The 18,373-nt window shown below is 37.8% G+C and overlaps 1 protein-coding gene across 11 annotated transcripts in view; it reads left to right on the top strand.

The window, feature by feature from the left end:
• The window catches only part of SNAP91 (synaptosome associated protein 91), a 139,478-nt gene extending 123,111 nt beyond the window's left edge, over positions 1 to 16,367 (top strand). For 5 of the 11 annotated variants that reach the window (XM_014585873.2, XM_006143360.3, XM_006143362.3 and 2 more), the window contains 9 exons: positions 1,506 to 1,640; positions 3,724 to 3,873; positions 6,362 to 6,392; positions 7,498 to 7,609; positions 7,968 to 7,991; positions 10,750 to 10,833; positions 11,455 to 11,559; positions 13,430 to 13,532; positions 15,781 to 16,366. In XM_014585873.2, the coding sequence (XP_014441359.1) occupies positions 1,506 to 1,640; positions 3,724 to 3,873; positions 6,362 to 6,392; positions 7,498 to 7,609; positions 7,968 to 7,991; positions 10,750 to 10,833; positions 11,455 to 11,559; positions 13,430 to 13,522 (734 nt within the window). In that variant the 3' untranslated portion in view covers positions 13,523 to 13,532; positions 15,781 to 16,366. Of the gene's footprint in view, positions 1 to 1,505; positions 1,641 to 3,723; positions 3,874 to 6,361; positions 6,393 to 7,497; positions 7,610 to 7,967; positions 7,992 to 10,749; positions 10,834 to 11,454; positions 11,560 to 13,429; positions 13,533 to 15,780 lie in introns of all 11 variants that reach the window. The other 6 variants (XM_014585878.2, XM_014585875.2, XM_027769904.1 and 3 more) reach the window with 4 other exon arrangements.
• The last annotated feature ends 2,006 nt before the right edge of the window (positions 16,368 to 18,373 follow it).

Below are 18,373 nucleotides of genomic sequence, written 5' to 3'. Positions count from 1 at the left end.
CCCTGAGTCACTAGGATTATAGGTCCATGCCACTGTGGCTGGCACATACCAGTATTGGGTTCAATCGGGAATTGAACCCAGTACTCCCATATGGTCCCAGCCGGCAGAGCACAGTGATTTCACAACACATCGCCACACTGGACCAGATTTATTGACGTTTTTAAATCAGGTTATCCACTCAATATTTGACTGGATAGCCACCCAGATTTTTGTTTTTTAATTTTCCAGAGGTCAAGTGTGCTTGCCAGAGACAGAGAGAGAGGGGAAAAGCCCCCTCCCCCTGGGCCATATTCATTCCACAATCCCTTTTCCTTCATCTCTCCATCTTATCAGGATTTGGGGCACACATGCACTCATGCCCAGCATATTTTTCAAGCCACTGGGACTGGGATTCAAACTGGGAAGTTGGCCAGGTGTGATCTAGTTCCACAGGGCTGCCCCCAAAGTGTCCTTCATTTAATAAATATTAATGAAATGTTCTAGGCACTATGTTGAATATTAGTACAAAAGACAAAAAGACGCAGATCCTGACCCGAAAAGCCATCCCCATGGTTGGGATGTGGGGCAGGTGATGAGGATGTATGATGGGAGTAAGACAGAGTGAGGGACCAGATGGCGAGAACACTTGTGTTTCTGTGGGAGTGTGGGTGAGGGTTGCAGCTGGCAACAGTGAGTAGCCATTGGGGGCAAGGACGTCCTTCCAGGGCAGGTATCTGATGCCGAGTGATAAATTATGGCCACAGCCTAGTTTGCAGGGATGGCAAAGGGGCCAGTAGACAGAGATGGAGAGCCTGACTTCTATTTAAAGGAATTTGTAATATGTGAATCTGAAAGTGATGGAAAGCCACATAGAGATATGTTTTCCACTCAGAATATCACTCTGACGACACTGTAGAGAGATACCAGGTTGTAGGAGGTCCAGGCTAGAGAAAGGATGCCCCTCTGGGTGGTCATTTATAATCCTGGGAGCAGGGTTCGGGAAACCTGCATTTGGCAGTACAGCAGTGAGGTTGCAGTGTGTTGTGAAGGGCCCCAAGGAGGATTTGACATGTATTTTTCTGATTTGTGTTTTATTATAATACCAAGCCAATGTTTGTAGCTAAACATTCTCTGGATACCTGACATTGTGATTTCAAGAAACAAAATTATAGTGTGATGAAAGTAATTATCTGAATTTTAACCCTAGTGATATTTTTTTGCTTTATATACTCCATTGTAAGAATAGATTTGGTTGCCACAGGTTCCCATAATAAGAGTATATATTTTGGTGTCCTCGCTTATTTCTAACTAAATCTCACTAATACATAATGGGTATCAAGATACTAATTTTTACAAGCCAAATTCTCCTCATTTCAGTGACAGCTATTCTACATGTACTCAATTCCTTTTTGGTTTCTTATGACTTTTTTTTGACTCTGTTTTTTTTTTTTTTTAATGGCCTTTACACACTTTGAGTAGTTTCTGCTTACATTTTTCTGAAACTTTTCTTTTTTTTAATTATGCAGGATTTGGGGGTTCTTTCATGGCCCCTTCTCCATCACCAGTGACTCCAGCTCAGAATAATCTGCTACAGCCCAATTTCGAGGCAGCCTTTGGAACAACGCCTTCAACTTCTAGCAGCAGCTCCTTTGATCCATCAGGTGAGGCAGTGATTTGTCAAACATGCTTTTCATTTATTCTGATAATAAATATACCACCTCAGGCTAGCATGTTGTCAGAAAATTTTCAACACGCTAATATTGAGTGGACAACCTGATTTTAAAACGTCAGTAAATCTGGCCCAGCTGTGGCAATGAGTGTTGAGACACCACTGTGCTCTGTAGCCTGGGACCGTGTTCTCCCAGCCTGGGAGTACTGGGTTCAATTTTCAACCCAACCTAAAGGCCAACTGCAGTGGCATGTACTTATAATCTCAGTGCCTCAGGGAGATTGAAGCAGAAGGATGAGTTCAAGGCTGCCCTGAACAACATAGCGAGACCCTGTCTGAAAAAGAGCTGGGAGTAGTGGCACCCACCGATAGTCTGAACTGGGAGGTTGAGGCAGGAGGCTCATAACATGGCAAGACCTTGTCTTAAAAAATTAATAAAAATATAAAATAGAATAAAACTTCAATAATTCTGTCATTTTGTAACTTAAATAAAAGTTTCTGGTACAGTTTGGTAGCTTTAAGAGTAACCTGCGATTCTTTCTGTGTTTCTGTTTTTGATTTTTAGCAGAAATCTAACTTAACACACACCCTATCTGTTTGCATGAGCTTACATGCACATGATTTAGAGATAATGAAGGGAAAACAAGTTCTTTGTACTAAATCTCCGTACAGTATCTGAATGTATGGACACTCACTGCTGTTGCTTACACCCTCTGAAGCTTGCATGGCCCTCAGTCTTACGAACTTGAGACACAAACAGTATTCTTTGCCTGCCTTTAACCTTTCATCACTGCTGTCATTTTGTTTGTATTCTCTTCCATTCTACTCTTCCCATGCTGGGTCCTTACTACAAATTATCAATTGGTGAGTTTTTGGCGATGAAATGTGTTTCAGAAACACCCTAAATATATCCCCTGCCTGACAATTTGGTTGCTTCTATTGCCAGTGCCTAGTTGAATGCTTTCTGTTTTCACTTTAGAATGATTGTACAGTAGTGTTATGGTAGATGGACATCGTTTTTTGATGAAATTTAACAACTACAAAAATTTTGACATAGATAAGGTATTAGCAATATCTTATGCAAATACTATGCATCTGTATTTTGAATGGTCTTTCTGTGTTCTAGGAACTGAACAGTGGTGATTTCTCATATGGTGATCAGAAACCATCTATGATGGCAATTGATTGCTAATACTTTAAATACTGTTCAATTTAAATATTCCCTTAAAGCTAGAACTAGGAGTGATTGATGTTATGAGAGGTTGGAAATTGTTGGTTTAAGATATGATAACCTGTCTTTCAGATACTTATTATTAGGTGCCAACTATTAGATCACTAATTTCATAGAAAGCTAGCAGATTAGATCATCTCTTCTCACTTACAGATTTTTTAAAAGTAAGCATCTTTCTAGATTCTAATCATTTGGGCTTTGTTATAAATCACTACTATTTTGAATTAGGAATGTTTTAATGACTTTTTCATAAGAGTAACAATGGCTACCACTGCATAATGCCTCTATAAAATCAAGCATTATAATACAAGGGGTCTTCAAATGGTTAAGGAAAAATGTGTGTGAATATAGCATGCATGGATTAAACTTTTTGTACCAAAATAGACATGTACGTAAATCCATTTTTCCATGGACTTTTTGAAGCTCTCGCAAAAGCACGTGGCACATCTATTTGAATCTTTACAACAAGGCTGTGTATTAGTGGTATTCTCTCCATTTACAAAAGAGGAAACTAAAACTCTCAGAGTGATTTTTTTCAAAAACACATAGCTAGTTAGGCCTGCTGCTGATTCGGAGCCCAATTCTGAATGCAAAGTCTGCTCTTTTCTGTACATTATGTAATTTTTTTTTCCATCTTTGATCACATTCATTAGTATTTCCATACTTTATGAGTAGACATAGTAGATATGTTCTTCTTGGTGTTATAGTCACAAAAAGTGTGAGTTACATGCTTTCTTTCGTAAGCTTATGTATTGACTTATTTTCATGGTTTTTCAAAAGTCAATTTCACTCCAATTTTGCATATATTAACATTTATTCTGAACCTGGTCTGTTTGATTTCCAGTGTTTGATGGTCTAGGTGATCTTCTGATGCCAACTATGGCACCAACTGGACAGCCTGCTCCTGTCTCAATGGTACCACCCAGTCCAGCAATGGCTGCCAGCAAAGCTCTTGGGAGTGATCTTGATTCATCTCTTGCCAGCTTAGTAGGCAGTGAGTAATAAAGTTTTCTTTAACTGAAGCATATATGAATTACTTTTTTTCTCTACCTTTTCATATGTTTTGTTTCTGGATTCACTTACAGGTAAGCGATTCAAGGAGTAGTTCGAAATACTTAGTATTTTACGTGGTATAGTTCCTTGGAAAGTAAACAGGGGCTATGCCATTGTCTCACAAGCAGCACCTATACTGCTTTTAATCTAAATTACTAAAGGGATATATGAGGGAGCATATAAAAGTATGAAATCAAGGGCATTATGTAAAAGTACTTAATATTCTATCTCTTTCAGAAATAAGAACACAGAGTAAGTTATCTTAAATGTACTATATTGCAAATTGAATATTCAACTGGGCTTCAGCATTCAATCAGCAAATATTTCTTGAGTGCCAGGCATTCTTCCAGGCTCTGAAGATAACTCAGTGAATACAATTTCTATTTATAGTGTTCAGAAAGGGCAGAACAAGTATTTTAAGTTAAGAAAATCCTATAGTATGTTAGGTCGATAGAATAGGCAGAGGAACTGGGAGTGCTATAGGTTGGATGGTAGAGTAAGGTGAAACTGGAGCAAAAATTTGAAGGTAAGAGATTGAACTATTTGAAGGAGAACATGTGCAGGCAAAGGAAGTAGTCAGTGCAAACGCATCAGTGCAGAAAACTGCCTGGCAGATTTCAGGGGCATCAGGAGAGAAGGGGCCAAAGCTGAGTAAGTCAAACAGAAAGTCTTAGGAGACTAGAACAGCTATTATAAAGACTGGGCTTTGCTTTTAACGCTGAAAATTTGATTTTCTATTGACATGAATGGGTTTACTCTTGCAGAAATCTTTCATGACTCACAGCATACCTAAAGTTTAGTGGATCATTGTTTTAGGCTTCTTTACCTATGCATTTTCTTGTAGGTATACCTTTTGTTTCCCATTCATTGCTTTCAGTATTTCATAACACCCAGGAAAAGTTATTTAAATATTTCTGTCTACTCTAAATGTCATCTGACTGATGGATTCCTTGTCCGAAGCCTTTGTATTGCTACTCCCTCAGCCTGGAAATTTCTCCCCCAGGTTTTCGGCTTAGCTTTGTATAAGTCTTACTTTCTCCATGAGACCTTCCCCTACCACCCCACTAATTAGGCATCTATGTCTTTCTATGCAAAAATGCATCATGACTTTCCAGTTGACACAATATAATACCTCCCCCCTCCACTCTCACCTCCCCTCTGACCTTCCTTACCATGTTCCTTTTTATTCTCCGCAGGCTTTCCTTATCACCTCTTAGCAGCCCATGTCATTTACATTTTTATTATTTTATTGTTGATCATCTTCTCACACTAGTACAGTGCAGGTTCCGCCAGGATGGGGATCTTTGACCATTTGCTTTATTGCTACGTCCTAAGTGCCTAGAATGGTGTCTGGCATATGTAGAAACTCAATAAATATTTGACAAAATAACAAAGGAATTGAGATTACAGTAGAATGATTAAGCCAGCAATGCTGAGTTCCCAAGATCAGCCCAGAATAACAGATTTGCAGGACTCACCGGACTCAGCACACCGTTGTACTCACAGCTGGTGTTTATTACAGCAGCACTAAGGACACACAGCTCGATCATAGGGAAAAGGTTGGCAGAGTTTGGAAGAATCATGTGTAGACTTCCCCACGCTCTTTCTCATGAGAAGAGCACACTTTTCCTCCATCAGTGGAAATGCAGGAACATGGGTGCGATGTTTTTGCCGTAGGAAGTACTTTAGAGAGTCCGGCTCTTGTCTGACACTCATTCTGCAGGCACTCTGGCTGGCAGAGACCTGCAAACTTGCAGCAGGAAGGCAGGCATTCAGCATACACCACACAGTCTGGTTTAGCACAGTGAGCCATAGTATCATTCAGGGAAGGTTTTATCTCTATGTAAAACTAGCCAAGTCCCCAGACACCAGCCTTGCAGGATTTCCTAAGATAGTCATCTCAAACCTACTAAGTTTACTCTTCTCTGGATAGCAGTTGACATTAAAATGTAATTCTTTTTCTTTTTCTTTTTTTTGGGGGAGAGATTTTTGCTATAGGGTGCATGCACTCACCATAGAGACTAAAAATGAGAAATCACCTCCAGGGGATATGGCCATACCACAGTCCCTTATCCTCCATTCTTCTCTCAAAATCTTGAGCACACATGCACGCATACGTGCCTGGTGTGAGTTTTAAGTCACCAAGTCTACGTTGACTATGTGGGAATCTAATGACATAACCATTATGCTATCTGCTGCCCCCTTAATGTAATTCTTAAGTCTAATGTGAAGTAAAAGAAAAACTTAAATCTTTGGATACGTCTCCTGATACAATAATTTCTTTGGGTATAACTGAATGCCAAAAATGCAATGATTCCTCGGTGAAACATGGACTTTTCCTAGACCTCTGATTGTTTGATCTTTTAAATGTCTTATCATATATACTAAGTATAAAGGTTTAAATTCTTTTTTCTTTTATCTATTTATAGATCTTGGAATTTCTGGTACCACATCAAAAAAGTAAGTATTTTGAAATTATCTGGTTTCCTATTGACAATATATTTGTATTTTTTTAACTAGCAAATGTGATAATTATTGAAGAATTAATTACTCATTCTCAGACTGAGTAATTTAAAAATTGGTTTTTATTTACATTTTGGACTTTTTGTTGTTGTTATTCCACTGGAACCTCCAAACTGTTGTTCTGTAATGAAAAGGAATGATCTATCTCAGTCTCCAAGATTGTCACTAAGTTACATCTGGAGACATTTGGGAATTGAGTTTTGAATATTTTAATAGCGTTTAATTCTAGATTCATTACAATATTCCTAGCTAACATTGTGTTTGAAAAGTCTTTCATGTATCAATTTTCAAGGAAGGATAGTAAGAATGATAAACAGTTGCCCTTATTTTAGATGTACATGTTGTCATTAAAACTGGGTTGCACTGGGACTGGCAGATGGCATGATAGTTGCTTCATTAGACTCTCATGTAGTCGACAGTGGTTCCAGTCCCAGACCAGGTAGCTTCAAACTCATGCCAGGTGTGTGTGCATGCATGCCCAAAATTCCAAGAGGAGAATGGAGGAGAAGGGATTACGGTGTGTTCATCCCCCCTGGGGGGGGTGATTTCTTGTTTTCTGATTCTCTGTTTCTCTAAGAAGTACACACACCCTATGGCAAAATTTTCTAAAGAAAAAAAAATGGGGTTGCACTTTATAGTCTTACAGTCACCAGGGAGGGTGTAGCTGTGATACTGTGCAAAACCTTGGAGCCTTTTAAGGTCCAAAAAGTCCCACCGTCAATACATCCCGAATTCAACAAAATATTCGATATTTATGATATACTTCTTTAGAACTTTTATAATGAGTGAAGAATGCAGATGAGTATTACAGATGATAAGGAATTCACATTATCATTGAGGTCCATGTTCTAAAGGATTTTGTTTTTCGAATGCTTTTAAGCATCCTTAACACGGTAGGACTCTTTTGTAAGTTTTAGCCTGCTTTCTTGGCTACAAACTAACTCAGACTGCTTCTAAATCCAAATAAAAAACTCCAAATAACCATACAGTATTTTCTTTCTGATTCCATGGATTTTTAGTTGTTTTGCATGCTTGATTTTAGGGGAGATCTTCAGTGGAATGCGGGTGAGAAAAAGTTGACTGGTGGAGCCAACTGGCAGCCGAAAGTCGCTCCTGCAACGTGGTCAGCAGGGGTTCCCCCGAGTGCACCTTTGGTACGTAGCCTAGCCGGCAGATTCTGGGCAGTTTGCCCGTTTCTAAGTGAATAGAGCAGGGTACACTTGCTTCACTCTGCTACTGACGTTGTACCCGATTCATCCACATTAAAGCCATATGAGCAAGATGCAAAATTTACCAAAATGCAAATTCTGTTGATTTTATAGTTAAGATTATGACCTATACTTTTAAATTTCAGATATTGAGAAATACTATTTATGCTTCTTCTGTATTTGTAAAGTTATAGAAGCAATTTTTCAAAAGCATTGAATGTCATTGACCATTATATATTTTATCACATTTTCCCCCAATTTCCTGATTGTCTTAATAAGTGATAAAAACTCTTTTTCTTACCAGAAAGATTGGGCAGTTTTCTATTGTGTAAGTGAAATTTCATTTTAAAATCCTCTTCTGCTCACTGTTAAAATTGAAACTACTAACACCATTTTTTCTGTAAGACTTAAATTGCTTTTGTTTCTTTATTTTTAATTTTTATTAATATTATTAATACCACTGTTCACTCTGGGAAGTTGCATATCACTGGAAAATAAGACTAATCATTGCTTTGTGAAATTTGCCAACACAAAATGAACATGTTTCCAGGGTAGCAAAACGCGCTGTTTCCCTATATATGCCTGATGTTCAGCAAAACTAGGATAACCAGTGTTTGCCAAGCTCACTTGCAGTTTCTTCCTTTGCTTATCACCTCTGCCTGTTCAAATTGTACCCCTCTCTAAGGCTTTCTCATCTTTTACTTGTTGTCTGCATTAATTCTTTTTTAAGTTTATTTATTTATTTTGAAAAAGTGAGAGAGACATCACTAGGACTGGGGAAAGGGAAGAGAGGCAGGATCCCCAAAAGGGTCTTCAGGCCACAATCCACTGCCAGCCGCAGCCAGCCAGAACCATAGGCATTTGTGTGTCCCCAGCATGCACAGGGAGACCTTGGGACACAAACTCTGGACCTTCCTATGTGGCTTTACCACCGCAAGTGTTGCATTACTGCTGCACCATAGTGGCTGGCCGTAATCTACAACCATCACTGACTGCCTCCTGCTAAACAAACATACATAGAAGTAAATAAATATATATAAATTAGAGTATAAATGTTTTAGAAAGACTCCACCTAAATATAGTGTGTTCCAGGCCCAGCTGTAATAGCATGCACTAGTTAACACTGCTACTGAGCAGATTGGGGCCACTTAGGGGGGCCAATTCGAGTCCCAGCCCACCCTATAAGCTGGGTGCAAGGGCCCTATCTACTCCAAAGACTGAGGTGGGCACCTCCTAACATCATGAGACTCTAACATCATGAGATACACACAGACACACACACACACACATACACATACACATACCCACATACTGTGTTCCAGAAATTAAAGAGCTGAATTTTGAAATTTAGAACATATTTTTAAATAGTTTTACAGTCATTTTTATATATAAACAGTGCAATAAGTTCAAAGCAATCAGAAAAAAAGGCATTTTGGATCCAGAATTTGCTCTTACACAGCACTAATAGCATTAATTAAATTAAAATATAAATCATAATGTCTACAGGAAAATATCATCCATGCCCAGATTTGGGTAATGGAAACCTATTTCTTTTGTTTTCCTAATGCCCCCCTTTATCCCATCCAGCTGGGAGGCTGAAGCAGGAGGATTGTGAATTGGCCAGATCCTTTCTTAAATCAAAAGAAAAAGGAAAAAAGAAATAAAAGTAGGTACAAGAAAAGCTCTCAGTCCCCACCCCCATTTACCTAAGTAAGCGGTGCATAATTTAACAAAGGTGCTCCTCTTCCTTTCTCTACCTGGAAAGGTAAGGTCATCACCGTATTTTAGATCCTAATCAGCCTGAAGAGGGCACCGGAGAGAATAAACTTTACTAGCTAGCCTTTACCTACCATTTGTTTCCCATATACTTGCCACCCTAGAAACTCAAGGTTCTTTTCTTTTGTCTTATACTTTTCTAAAAATTTGTTAACTTTTCTGGGATACATAAGCCTAATTTCTTTTAAAAAATAAAATAAAATATTTACTGCTATTAGAAAGAGAGAGAGAAAGGGAGAAAGAGACAAGACCCCCAAAAATGTCCTCATCCCATGACCCTCTCCAATCTCAGCCAGCCAGGATCATGGGCATATGCTTGTGTGCCCAGTGTGCTCAAGGAAGTACCAGGATGTGAACTCAGGACCTTCCCCATCTGGGAAAGGAGAAAAAAAAAAAAAAAAAAAAAAAAAGAATAAAAATGGGAGGGTAGCAGGTGACATGGTGGTAAGGCACTGGACTCACACATGGCCAACAGTGGTTTGAGTCCTGGACCTGTTAGCTTGCTTTCTCACTTTCTCTCTCATCAACTAATAATGATAATAATAATAATAATAATAATAATAATAATAATAAATAAAATTAAATAAAGATTTTAAAAATAAAAATGGGAAAGGAATGGCAAATGAGCATTGAAAAGTAAATGAAGGGCCAGCTCCATAGCACAGCAGTAATTCACTGCTCAGATGCAACTGGATCCCACACAGTGACCACGGTTCAAATCCCTAGCCTGCTCATCCTGAAACACACCAGGCACACATGCAAGTGCCCAAGATCTGATGGTTAGAGGACTGGATAAGGGGGATTGTTGTGTGATCTGACCCTGGGGAGGACGCTTCTCTCTTTCTCTCTCTCTTGCACATACTCCATCATAAGTAAATAAAGAATTATTTAAAGCAAAGCCAAGTAAATGAAGGCACAATCCTCAAATATCTAACCCAGTGCCTGTCAGGAAATGTAATGATAACAACAGACAAGCTTAGAGACGTGCAGTTCATTTACAGTGAAGATGGGTAGAAAGAATCAGGAAGCCCAACGCCAGGAGCAAGCTGCAAGCCAGCAAGTCCAAGTAGCACCACCACAGTGCACAAGTCAGTAACCTCGTGTATGTCATAAATTTGGTGCTAGCGCCATTTTTTTAGAATTTAGAACTGAAATCTAAGATGTCTGTGCAAACCTACACATATATCCTGGAAATGCATGCATTTCATAATATAATCTGTCATCTTAAAATCAAATTATGTTGGTCCTCTGTATTTGTTTGTCACTGTTGTGTGTGTTTCATGTGGTTTTGTGTGTTGGCGTGCGTATAGCAAGGAGCTGTACCTCCGACGAGTTCGGTGCCACCTGGTGCCGGGGCCCCATCTGTTGGACAACCCGGAGCAGGATTCGGAATGGTGAGTGATGACCTGTGCTAAAGATTGCAACTAACATTTCTAAATTTTTGACCAAATCTCAACGAGTGTTCCTGTAGAATATGATTCTTCTGTAAATGCAGTAAAGCAAAACTTGAAAATTTGCTGTAGATCCTAAGTGGTTCACACATGAAGTCATAAAATTAGTTATATAATACTTAAGTTTTACCATTAAATTAATCTCAGTAGTACATTTTTATGTCATTTTGGAATAACATTTACCAAATATAACTGTGGCTTAATAAGCAAAACCAACAATCATTACAGTAGGACTTTTCACTTATGACTTTTACCACCAGCAAATTTCAGAGCCACATTTCATAAAGAAATAATTTTTAATCTCTTCAAGAATTATGCTTTCAGAAGATAAATAACAAAGCCTGCTTGGAGGAAGATGACAGGTGGCCACTCAGGGGAAGCTCCCACCTCAGCGACTCTCTCCTTCCCTCTAGCCTTACAGCACTCAGAGTTCAGAACTACAGATTATAGGTTCTTGTCTAGATTCCTAGATTCCTCAGCAATTGTCAAAAACGTGTGGAAGCCATAATGTCAGGGTAGTGTCCTGATGGACGCTGCTCATGCGCTGAACCACTCTCCTTTCAGCCTCCTGCTGGGACAGGCATGCCCATGATGCCTCAGCAGCCAGTCATGTTTGCACAGCCCATGATGAGGCCACCCTTTGGAGCTGCAGCTGTGCCCGGCACACAGGTCAGTGACACGACTTCTAAGGGTAAAACCGTCATGCGGCAAGCCATTTACAAAGCGTTTTACTAGCCATAGTGTGACATTTGCAGGAAAATGGTAGAAATAACTAACTGTCCTAAGGTCCCTCCATTCTTCTACTTAATTCAAGATGGTTCCCAAGAACAAAACTTTTGGTAGTTTTTCCCTCAAAATACCAGTGTTGGCATCAATTTATTCACTTACGTTGAAGAATAAAACTGAAAAGTAGAAACCTATGTGATTGATAACTGTGAATAGTATATGATGAAAACACAGTTTTAATCAGTAATTTAATTTATAGTAAGTTGGGAAGTAGTATGCCATATTTATATAAATTTTATATTTCCTATATCCTAGAAGAACTGTAATTACACTAGAGAATAAAATAAACATTAGTTTGTAGCTTCAGAAAACAAAGAAGTTTAGCCCAGTAGTTAAAGGGAGCTGGATCCCACATTGCCGACCATGGTCTGAATCCCAGCCTTGATCGCTGTGTCCCAAATCCCAATAGGGTGGAAAGATGAAGCAGATGTCATTGCAGCATGACCATGTCCAATTGGGAGATGCTTTTCTCCTCTGCTTGTCTATCTTCCCCTTTCTGTGTTTCTCTGACAGTGCACACACCCTCTGGCCATATGGAAAAAAATAGGAAAGAGAAATAATTTTTCATTATTGATGCTTGGATTCTCCTACTGTTCTCTAATTGGTTGGAATCAAGATATTGCAGTCTCACCTAATTATTAACTTGAGTTCTATATCCTCTAAGAAACTTCAAGTCTTGCATTTATTTTTTTCTGATATATCTATGAAGTATTATCCTAGTTTTAAAAATGGAAAGTTGGCCAATAGGTAATACACTCAGTCACTTGTTTCTGGGTATAATAACAAATCTCAAAATCCATACTTCTGGAGCTCTGTTTACTGAACCAATGAAATGATACATCCTGCCCTACAATCCCCGATTTCTGAGATTTCCATCATGTCACAAACATAGGAGATTAATGAGACGCAAAACATAGATGTCGACTATTACTCCATACAGATTACTTGAGATTTTGCGAGGCCTGTACCTTAATATTCCTGTGAAAGCCTATTTCCAGAAGTAATGTCTGTCGCATATAATTTAGACATTGGTTAAATGTAGACAAGGTAAGTGAATTCTTTTTACTTTTGCTGCAAGTTCTGTACTATTCTTTCCTATTATGTTTAGCAATTAGTTTTCACCTTCTCTGAAAGTTAGATAGGTAGTATTGGAATTTAGTGACATTTATGACTAGAAACCATGGGCTCATCTGAAACAAACAAGGCCCCCAAAGTTGACTGGTTTTAACTCTAAATAATTGATATGCAGTAGTCTGAAGTAATTTCTTTAGTGGCTTTCTGCAAACTGTTTCCATTTTTCCTTCAAACTTACCCTCACTATGAGAAAAGCTGTTTAAATTCCTTTGTTAGCTTAGTGATACTAATAACTAAAAGTAAAAAATGCTTTTGTATAGAAGAATTGATTGTTTTTGTTTATTTGTTTTATTACATGTTCTTAATATCTTTATGTGACTAATTTCATCATAGCTTTCTTAACTCACATCCATATTTTCTACCAGAGTCCCCAAATTTCACTAAATTTGGCTAAATCTGATAGTGAAGAGTTTCAAGAAAGCCAAATTCTATTTGAAATGCATGTTAGCAATCTAAAATTAACACTGTGACTAAGTAGAACAAAGTAGATATTGAAAACCTTTAGCCATCAATCTTCTGCATGTTTGGTTTCCATGGTATGTGCTGCCTAATGCTTACCTATATTATATCTGTTTGCTTTCTATTTCTGCTCTTTGGGGCTGGCTTGTTCCTCCTTTAGCTTTCTCCAAGCCCTACACCCGCCACTCAGAGTCCCAAGAAACCTCCAGCAAAGGACCCATTAGCGGATCTTAACATCAAGGATTTCTTGTAAACAATTTAAGGTATCTAATATTGAGCTTTTCCTGTGAACGTGTAATAATGAGTTATGCAATACTTAGCTATTCAGATATGATATTTGTTATTTCTGTGTTTTGAATAGATATATGTAATTGTACTAATCTGAATGTTTATACTTTTAAATTGATAATAAAAGCTGCCTTTATCAGAGAAATTTTAACTATTAATTCATAGTACTAGGAGAGAAATCTCCAAATCAGAAAGCACAAAGTTTATACTGATAAAGCAAAAAGTTACCCAAACTACTTAGTATATTAGAAAATTACCACTTCATTACACAATGACTGGACTTTATAGGAAGCTACATTTATAGTATTGCACGTTAAAATTCGCTGAAAGTATATTTAGCTACATAGTCATAGCTTTATTTTACTTACCTTTATTTTACCTCATGAAATAAAGCTTAGTTTATTACTCTGCATTTCTGCATTCAAGCAGAATTCTAAATTTCTAATATTCTAGTTACTTTTTTTCCCCCATAGGGCATGTGAGCTCTCCCGAGAGACAGAGATAATAAGAGGGAAAGTGAGAAATCACCCCCCCCAATGGGGGATAGCCATACCATAATCCCTTCTCCATTCTTCTTCTGGGATTTGGGGCATGCATACCCATGTGCCTGGCATGATTTTTAAGCCTCTAGGTCCAAGATTTGAACCACAGTCAGCCATGTGGGAGTCCAGCACCTTAACCAACATGCCACTTGCTGGCCCCAATATTCTAGTTTTAAACTTCATAAATTTTATATAATGTGTGTAATGACTAACTGTGAACTTATAGAAAGAAGCTAATGAGGAAAAATGTCATTATTAACCCTAGCCCCTAACACAATGGGTAGGTTCTCAACAGAAACTTCCTTAATGGATGAACTTAATAATACTGTTTCTCATTTACACATTATTTTTTGTATTCACTTCCCAGTCATTGAGTCCTTGATCTTCTCAGCAAGAGATCAAATCCTTTGAGATAAACTAGCCAAGATTTTTTTTTTTTTTTTATAGCTTTGTTATAGTATGTGTGCACTCAGCAGAGACGGGAGATGGCAACACTGCAATCGCTTGTCCTCCGTTCTCCTCTCAGGATTTTGGGCACACACACGCTCCAACCTCAAAATCTACCCTATGTGATCCAGCTTATTTAAGCACTTCACCAGCTGGCCCTCGCCACGTATTTTTTGCCTTCATTCCAGGGCTAAAAGTACTGATCATTGAATATTAACCGATTTGCTCAAGGTCTCACAGGAAGAAGTAAGCATGCTGAAGTTTTTGGACCACTGTCCCGTGTGGGTTTTATTATACATCTGCTACTATATTTATTAGAAGCTTTCTCTAATACCAAGTAGGATTTCTGTGGCTTCCTTCTTTATGACTCCTTTTTTCTTACATAATATTAATACTGTATCATTTTAGGGGCTTAATTTCTCAGTCAAATAATTTCTTCTCATTCTTACCTTTTCCATTCTGCTTCAGGTTAAGCTGTGGTAGGCATAAGTAAGACAACCAACACTTACTTCTTGGCAATTAAGCTTTCAGGAGTGACTAAGGAAACTGCATGGAGCAATCTTCAGTAAATGTTGCTCCCATTATATGCCAGGAACTTCAATAAGTACTGGAAACAGAGATGCTTGAGACAGTCCCTGTTTAAGAGAGGAACAGGCATACTTTTATGAAGGGGCTCCCCCACATGGCTAAGCCTTAAGACGCTGGGAAGTTTTCAGGGCAGAATTGACTACCGAGACATAAGCAGGGAGACAGGTGGGAGTTGGTACTAGAGAAGGCATCGAGTACCCAGGGAAATCTCCGTTGTCATCTATTCTGTCCCTTGTTCAGCTCGTTTGTAAGTGACTCACTGAACACCCTAGCTGCATGTAAGCAGAAACAAAGTCGCAGCTGTTGCCCTCCTTTTCTTTTTTTAACTGCCGTTTTTGAAAGTTTAGCTCTTCCTAATAGATTCTGAATGTCTAACTACAAAAATTTCTATTAACTATCTAAATTTCAAATATTTACTGATACTATTTTATTTAAAATGGTATCATACATTGAAAGTTTTTATTTAAAAGTTTCCTGGTTGAAATTTTAAGCTTGTTTTAAGGCATCGTGCAAAGTATATAAACGTGAGTTGGTTAATACGGAAGTCATTTGTGTGAAAGTGTTTCCTAGTATAAAAGTGCAAAGGAAGTAAGATGGGAAGCATGGAACCGTCCGTTTTCTAATTCAAGTACTTTTTTCTTTACAGCTGCAATTTTTGTGACTGAATAGGAAAAAAAAAAATGAGTTTGGAGACTTCAAAAAAGATTGATGCTCAGAGTTACAAAGTGAGCCACCAGTACCGAACCCAATGCTTACTCATAACTTCTCTTCAAAAATGTGTAGCACAGCTGTGAAAGTGAACATTAGGAATGTGTACTACCTTAGCTGTTATCCCTACTCTCAAAATCGTAGTGTATTTGGGTTATTTGTGTGTTGTACGACGTAAACAATGAATGGATGTTTCTGATGCCTCTAGTGCTTTTCTGGACCTCGCCCATGGACGGATGACGCAGCTGTCGTGTGAGCCATTTGGAAAGATGTGTCTGTGTTTTTGGAGGTTTCAATGTATATATAACTTTTGGACAAACCCTAAACTCTTCCATAAATTCTCTTTTCTTCTGTATCTCTGTTACAAACATAGTGTGATAATATCAGATAGTAAGAAAAACACTCTTAAATATACAGAACTTTTTTTGGTGTGGAGTACATTTTCCAATCACAGGAACTTCAACTGTTGTGAGAAATGTTTATTTTTGTGGCACTGTATATGTTAAGAAATTTTATTTTAAAGAATATAAAAGTTAATGTCCATAATAAATACTTCTCCTTGAAGCTACCTTATCAAGAATGAAAAATCATATGGGAAGAATTCCATATTTATCATGACAATATTAAAATATATATTTTAATTATATTTGATGGATTTTGCATCTAAATTGACCTATTTATTATTCATTCTTGATGAACTGCACTGAAAGGTAAAGGGTCCGTTTCTATCATGTCCGTGAAAATGCAATTAGAGATGTGCTATTCAAGTGATTATGAAAGCACCCCAAGGTATATCTGTAATTTAAAGATTACTACAGATATTTTTACTTCACTGTGGCTTTTATGTACATCTGTTAATTTGGTACTCTTTGTGTGTTCTGTAGACTAGCATTCTTTCATCTTTCAATTGAGCTCAAAGTAGGTTTTGTTGTACCATTGTGATTAGGATTTAAACTAATTCAGAGAATTGTATCTTTTACTGTACATACTGTATTCTTTAATTTTTAATTTGTTGTCATACTGTCTGTGCTGATGGCTTGGCTTAAGATTTTGATGCATAAATGAGGTCACTGTTGATCAGTGTTGCTAGTGGCTTGGCAGCTCTTTGTAAAAGCCTATTGGGTTGGAAAGGTGTTTGCCTATTTTTCAAATTATTTAATAGATGTATGGTACCATTTAAAAGTGGTTGTATCTGAACTTACTGTGGGGATAACATACACTGTAATGGGGAAAAATGACCTAAAACCAATTTCAAAATGGCTTTTCTTTGTATTTTGGTTTAAGAACCCAGTGCATGTATGCCCTCTGAGATGCAATAAACACCTTGAACAAAGAAAACGCAAACATAACGTTTCTCTCTTTGATTACTTTTTAGGGAAAAGGTCTATTTCAAATGACACACATAACATACATAAAATATTTAAGATTTTACAATAATCATGGTGATAAATACTGTCTATGCCAGTATCGTTTTAGTTATTTTACAATCAATTTTTTAAGCAGTTTTAATGAGCTGTGATTAAACTTGGGACTCCATGACTCTGTCCAATGAATTGAAATTCCAAAATGTACATGTATTTTAGGGTAAACTTTGTTTTAAAATATGCAATGCATGTCTTAAAATAGTTTTTAAAAAGTTCTCAATAGACATTGAAGAATAATACGACTTTATAGTTTATACATCCTCTTGCATGCACATACTCTCCCACAAAATCTAGACTAATATTGTAATAAAATTGGTGACTTTACACCTACAACCAGATTGTTAATAACATATTACAAAGTAGTCCAGTTTCAAATAGAAGATTTTCCCAAATGAAGGATATTCTTACTTCTATTTTAAAATGGTCTTTCCCTTAGTTACCTAGGATTTGTAACCTGGGAACTAACTTTAAGAAGCTGTTATCTGATTATGTAATATGGTTTTTATAGATTGCACTTTGATCATATATTGCTTTGTGGGCATACCATAATAAAAACCCATTTAGATTGTAAATAACTTTAAGTTTAATGCTGCATTTTTTGCATTTTTAAAATAAGCTTTTTTCTTCCTTGAATGGCGCATGGGCCATTAACTCTTAGTGGGCAAATCTACATGAGCATTATTTTAAAATCAGGCCCTGGAACTCTGCTGTGGTATAATCATTGGTGTCATTGTAGAGGAACTGTATTTTAGATGACATGCTCAATGAAGCCCTCTGAGCTAAAGGCTAACCTCCCTAGATAGTTTTCCAGATAGGTCTAATTTACTCGGAGCAATTTTCCACATGAGGAATGTTTCTGTGCTGGCTTTCCCCTGCATTTCGAGCCTCACTTCTGCGTCAGCCACACCCTCTGCACACCCACACCCAGGTGCACATACACATGCTGTTCCATGGAACACTTCTCACTCCAAGGGGACACCTAGCACTTTGCCGACTCACACAAGGCCTTTTGCCTGAAATTTTCTCACCAACCCTAACAGTCCAACCTATTTCGCTTCCCACCCTCTCAGAGCACAAGCTTCATGGGCCTTTATGGCACTTAACATA

This window comes from Tupaia chinensis, unplaced genomic scaffold (genome assembly GCF_000334495.1).
Source record: "Tupaia chinensis unplaced genomic scaffold, TupChi_1.0 Scaffold000097_1, whole genome shotgun sequence".
Lineage (NCBI taxonomy): Eukaryota > Metazoa > Chordata > Mammalia > Scandentia > Tupaiidae > Tupaia > Tupaia belangeri.
The sequence above is the reverse complement of the archived record's forward strand: the minus strand, read 5'-3'. Positions and strand labels throughout refer to the sequence as shown.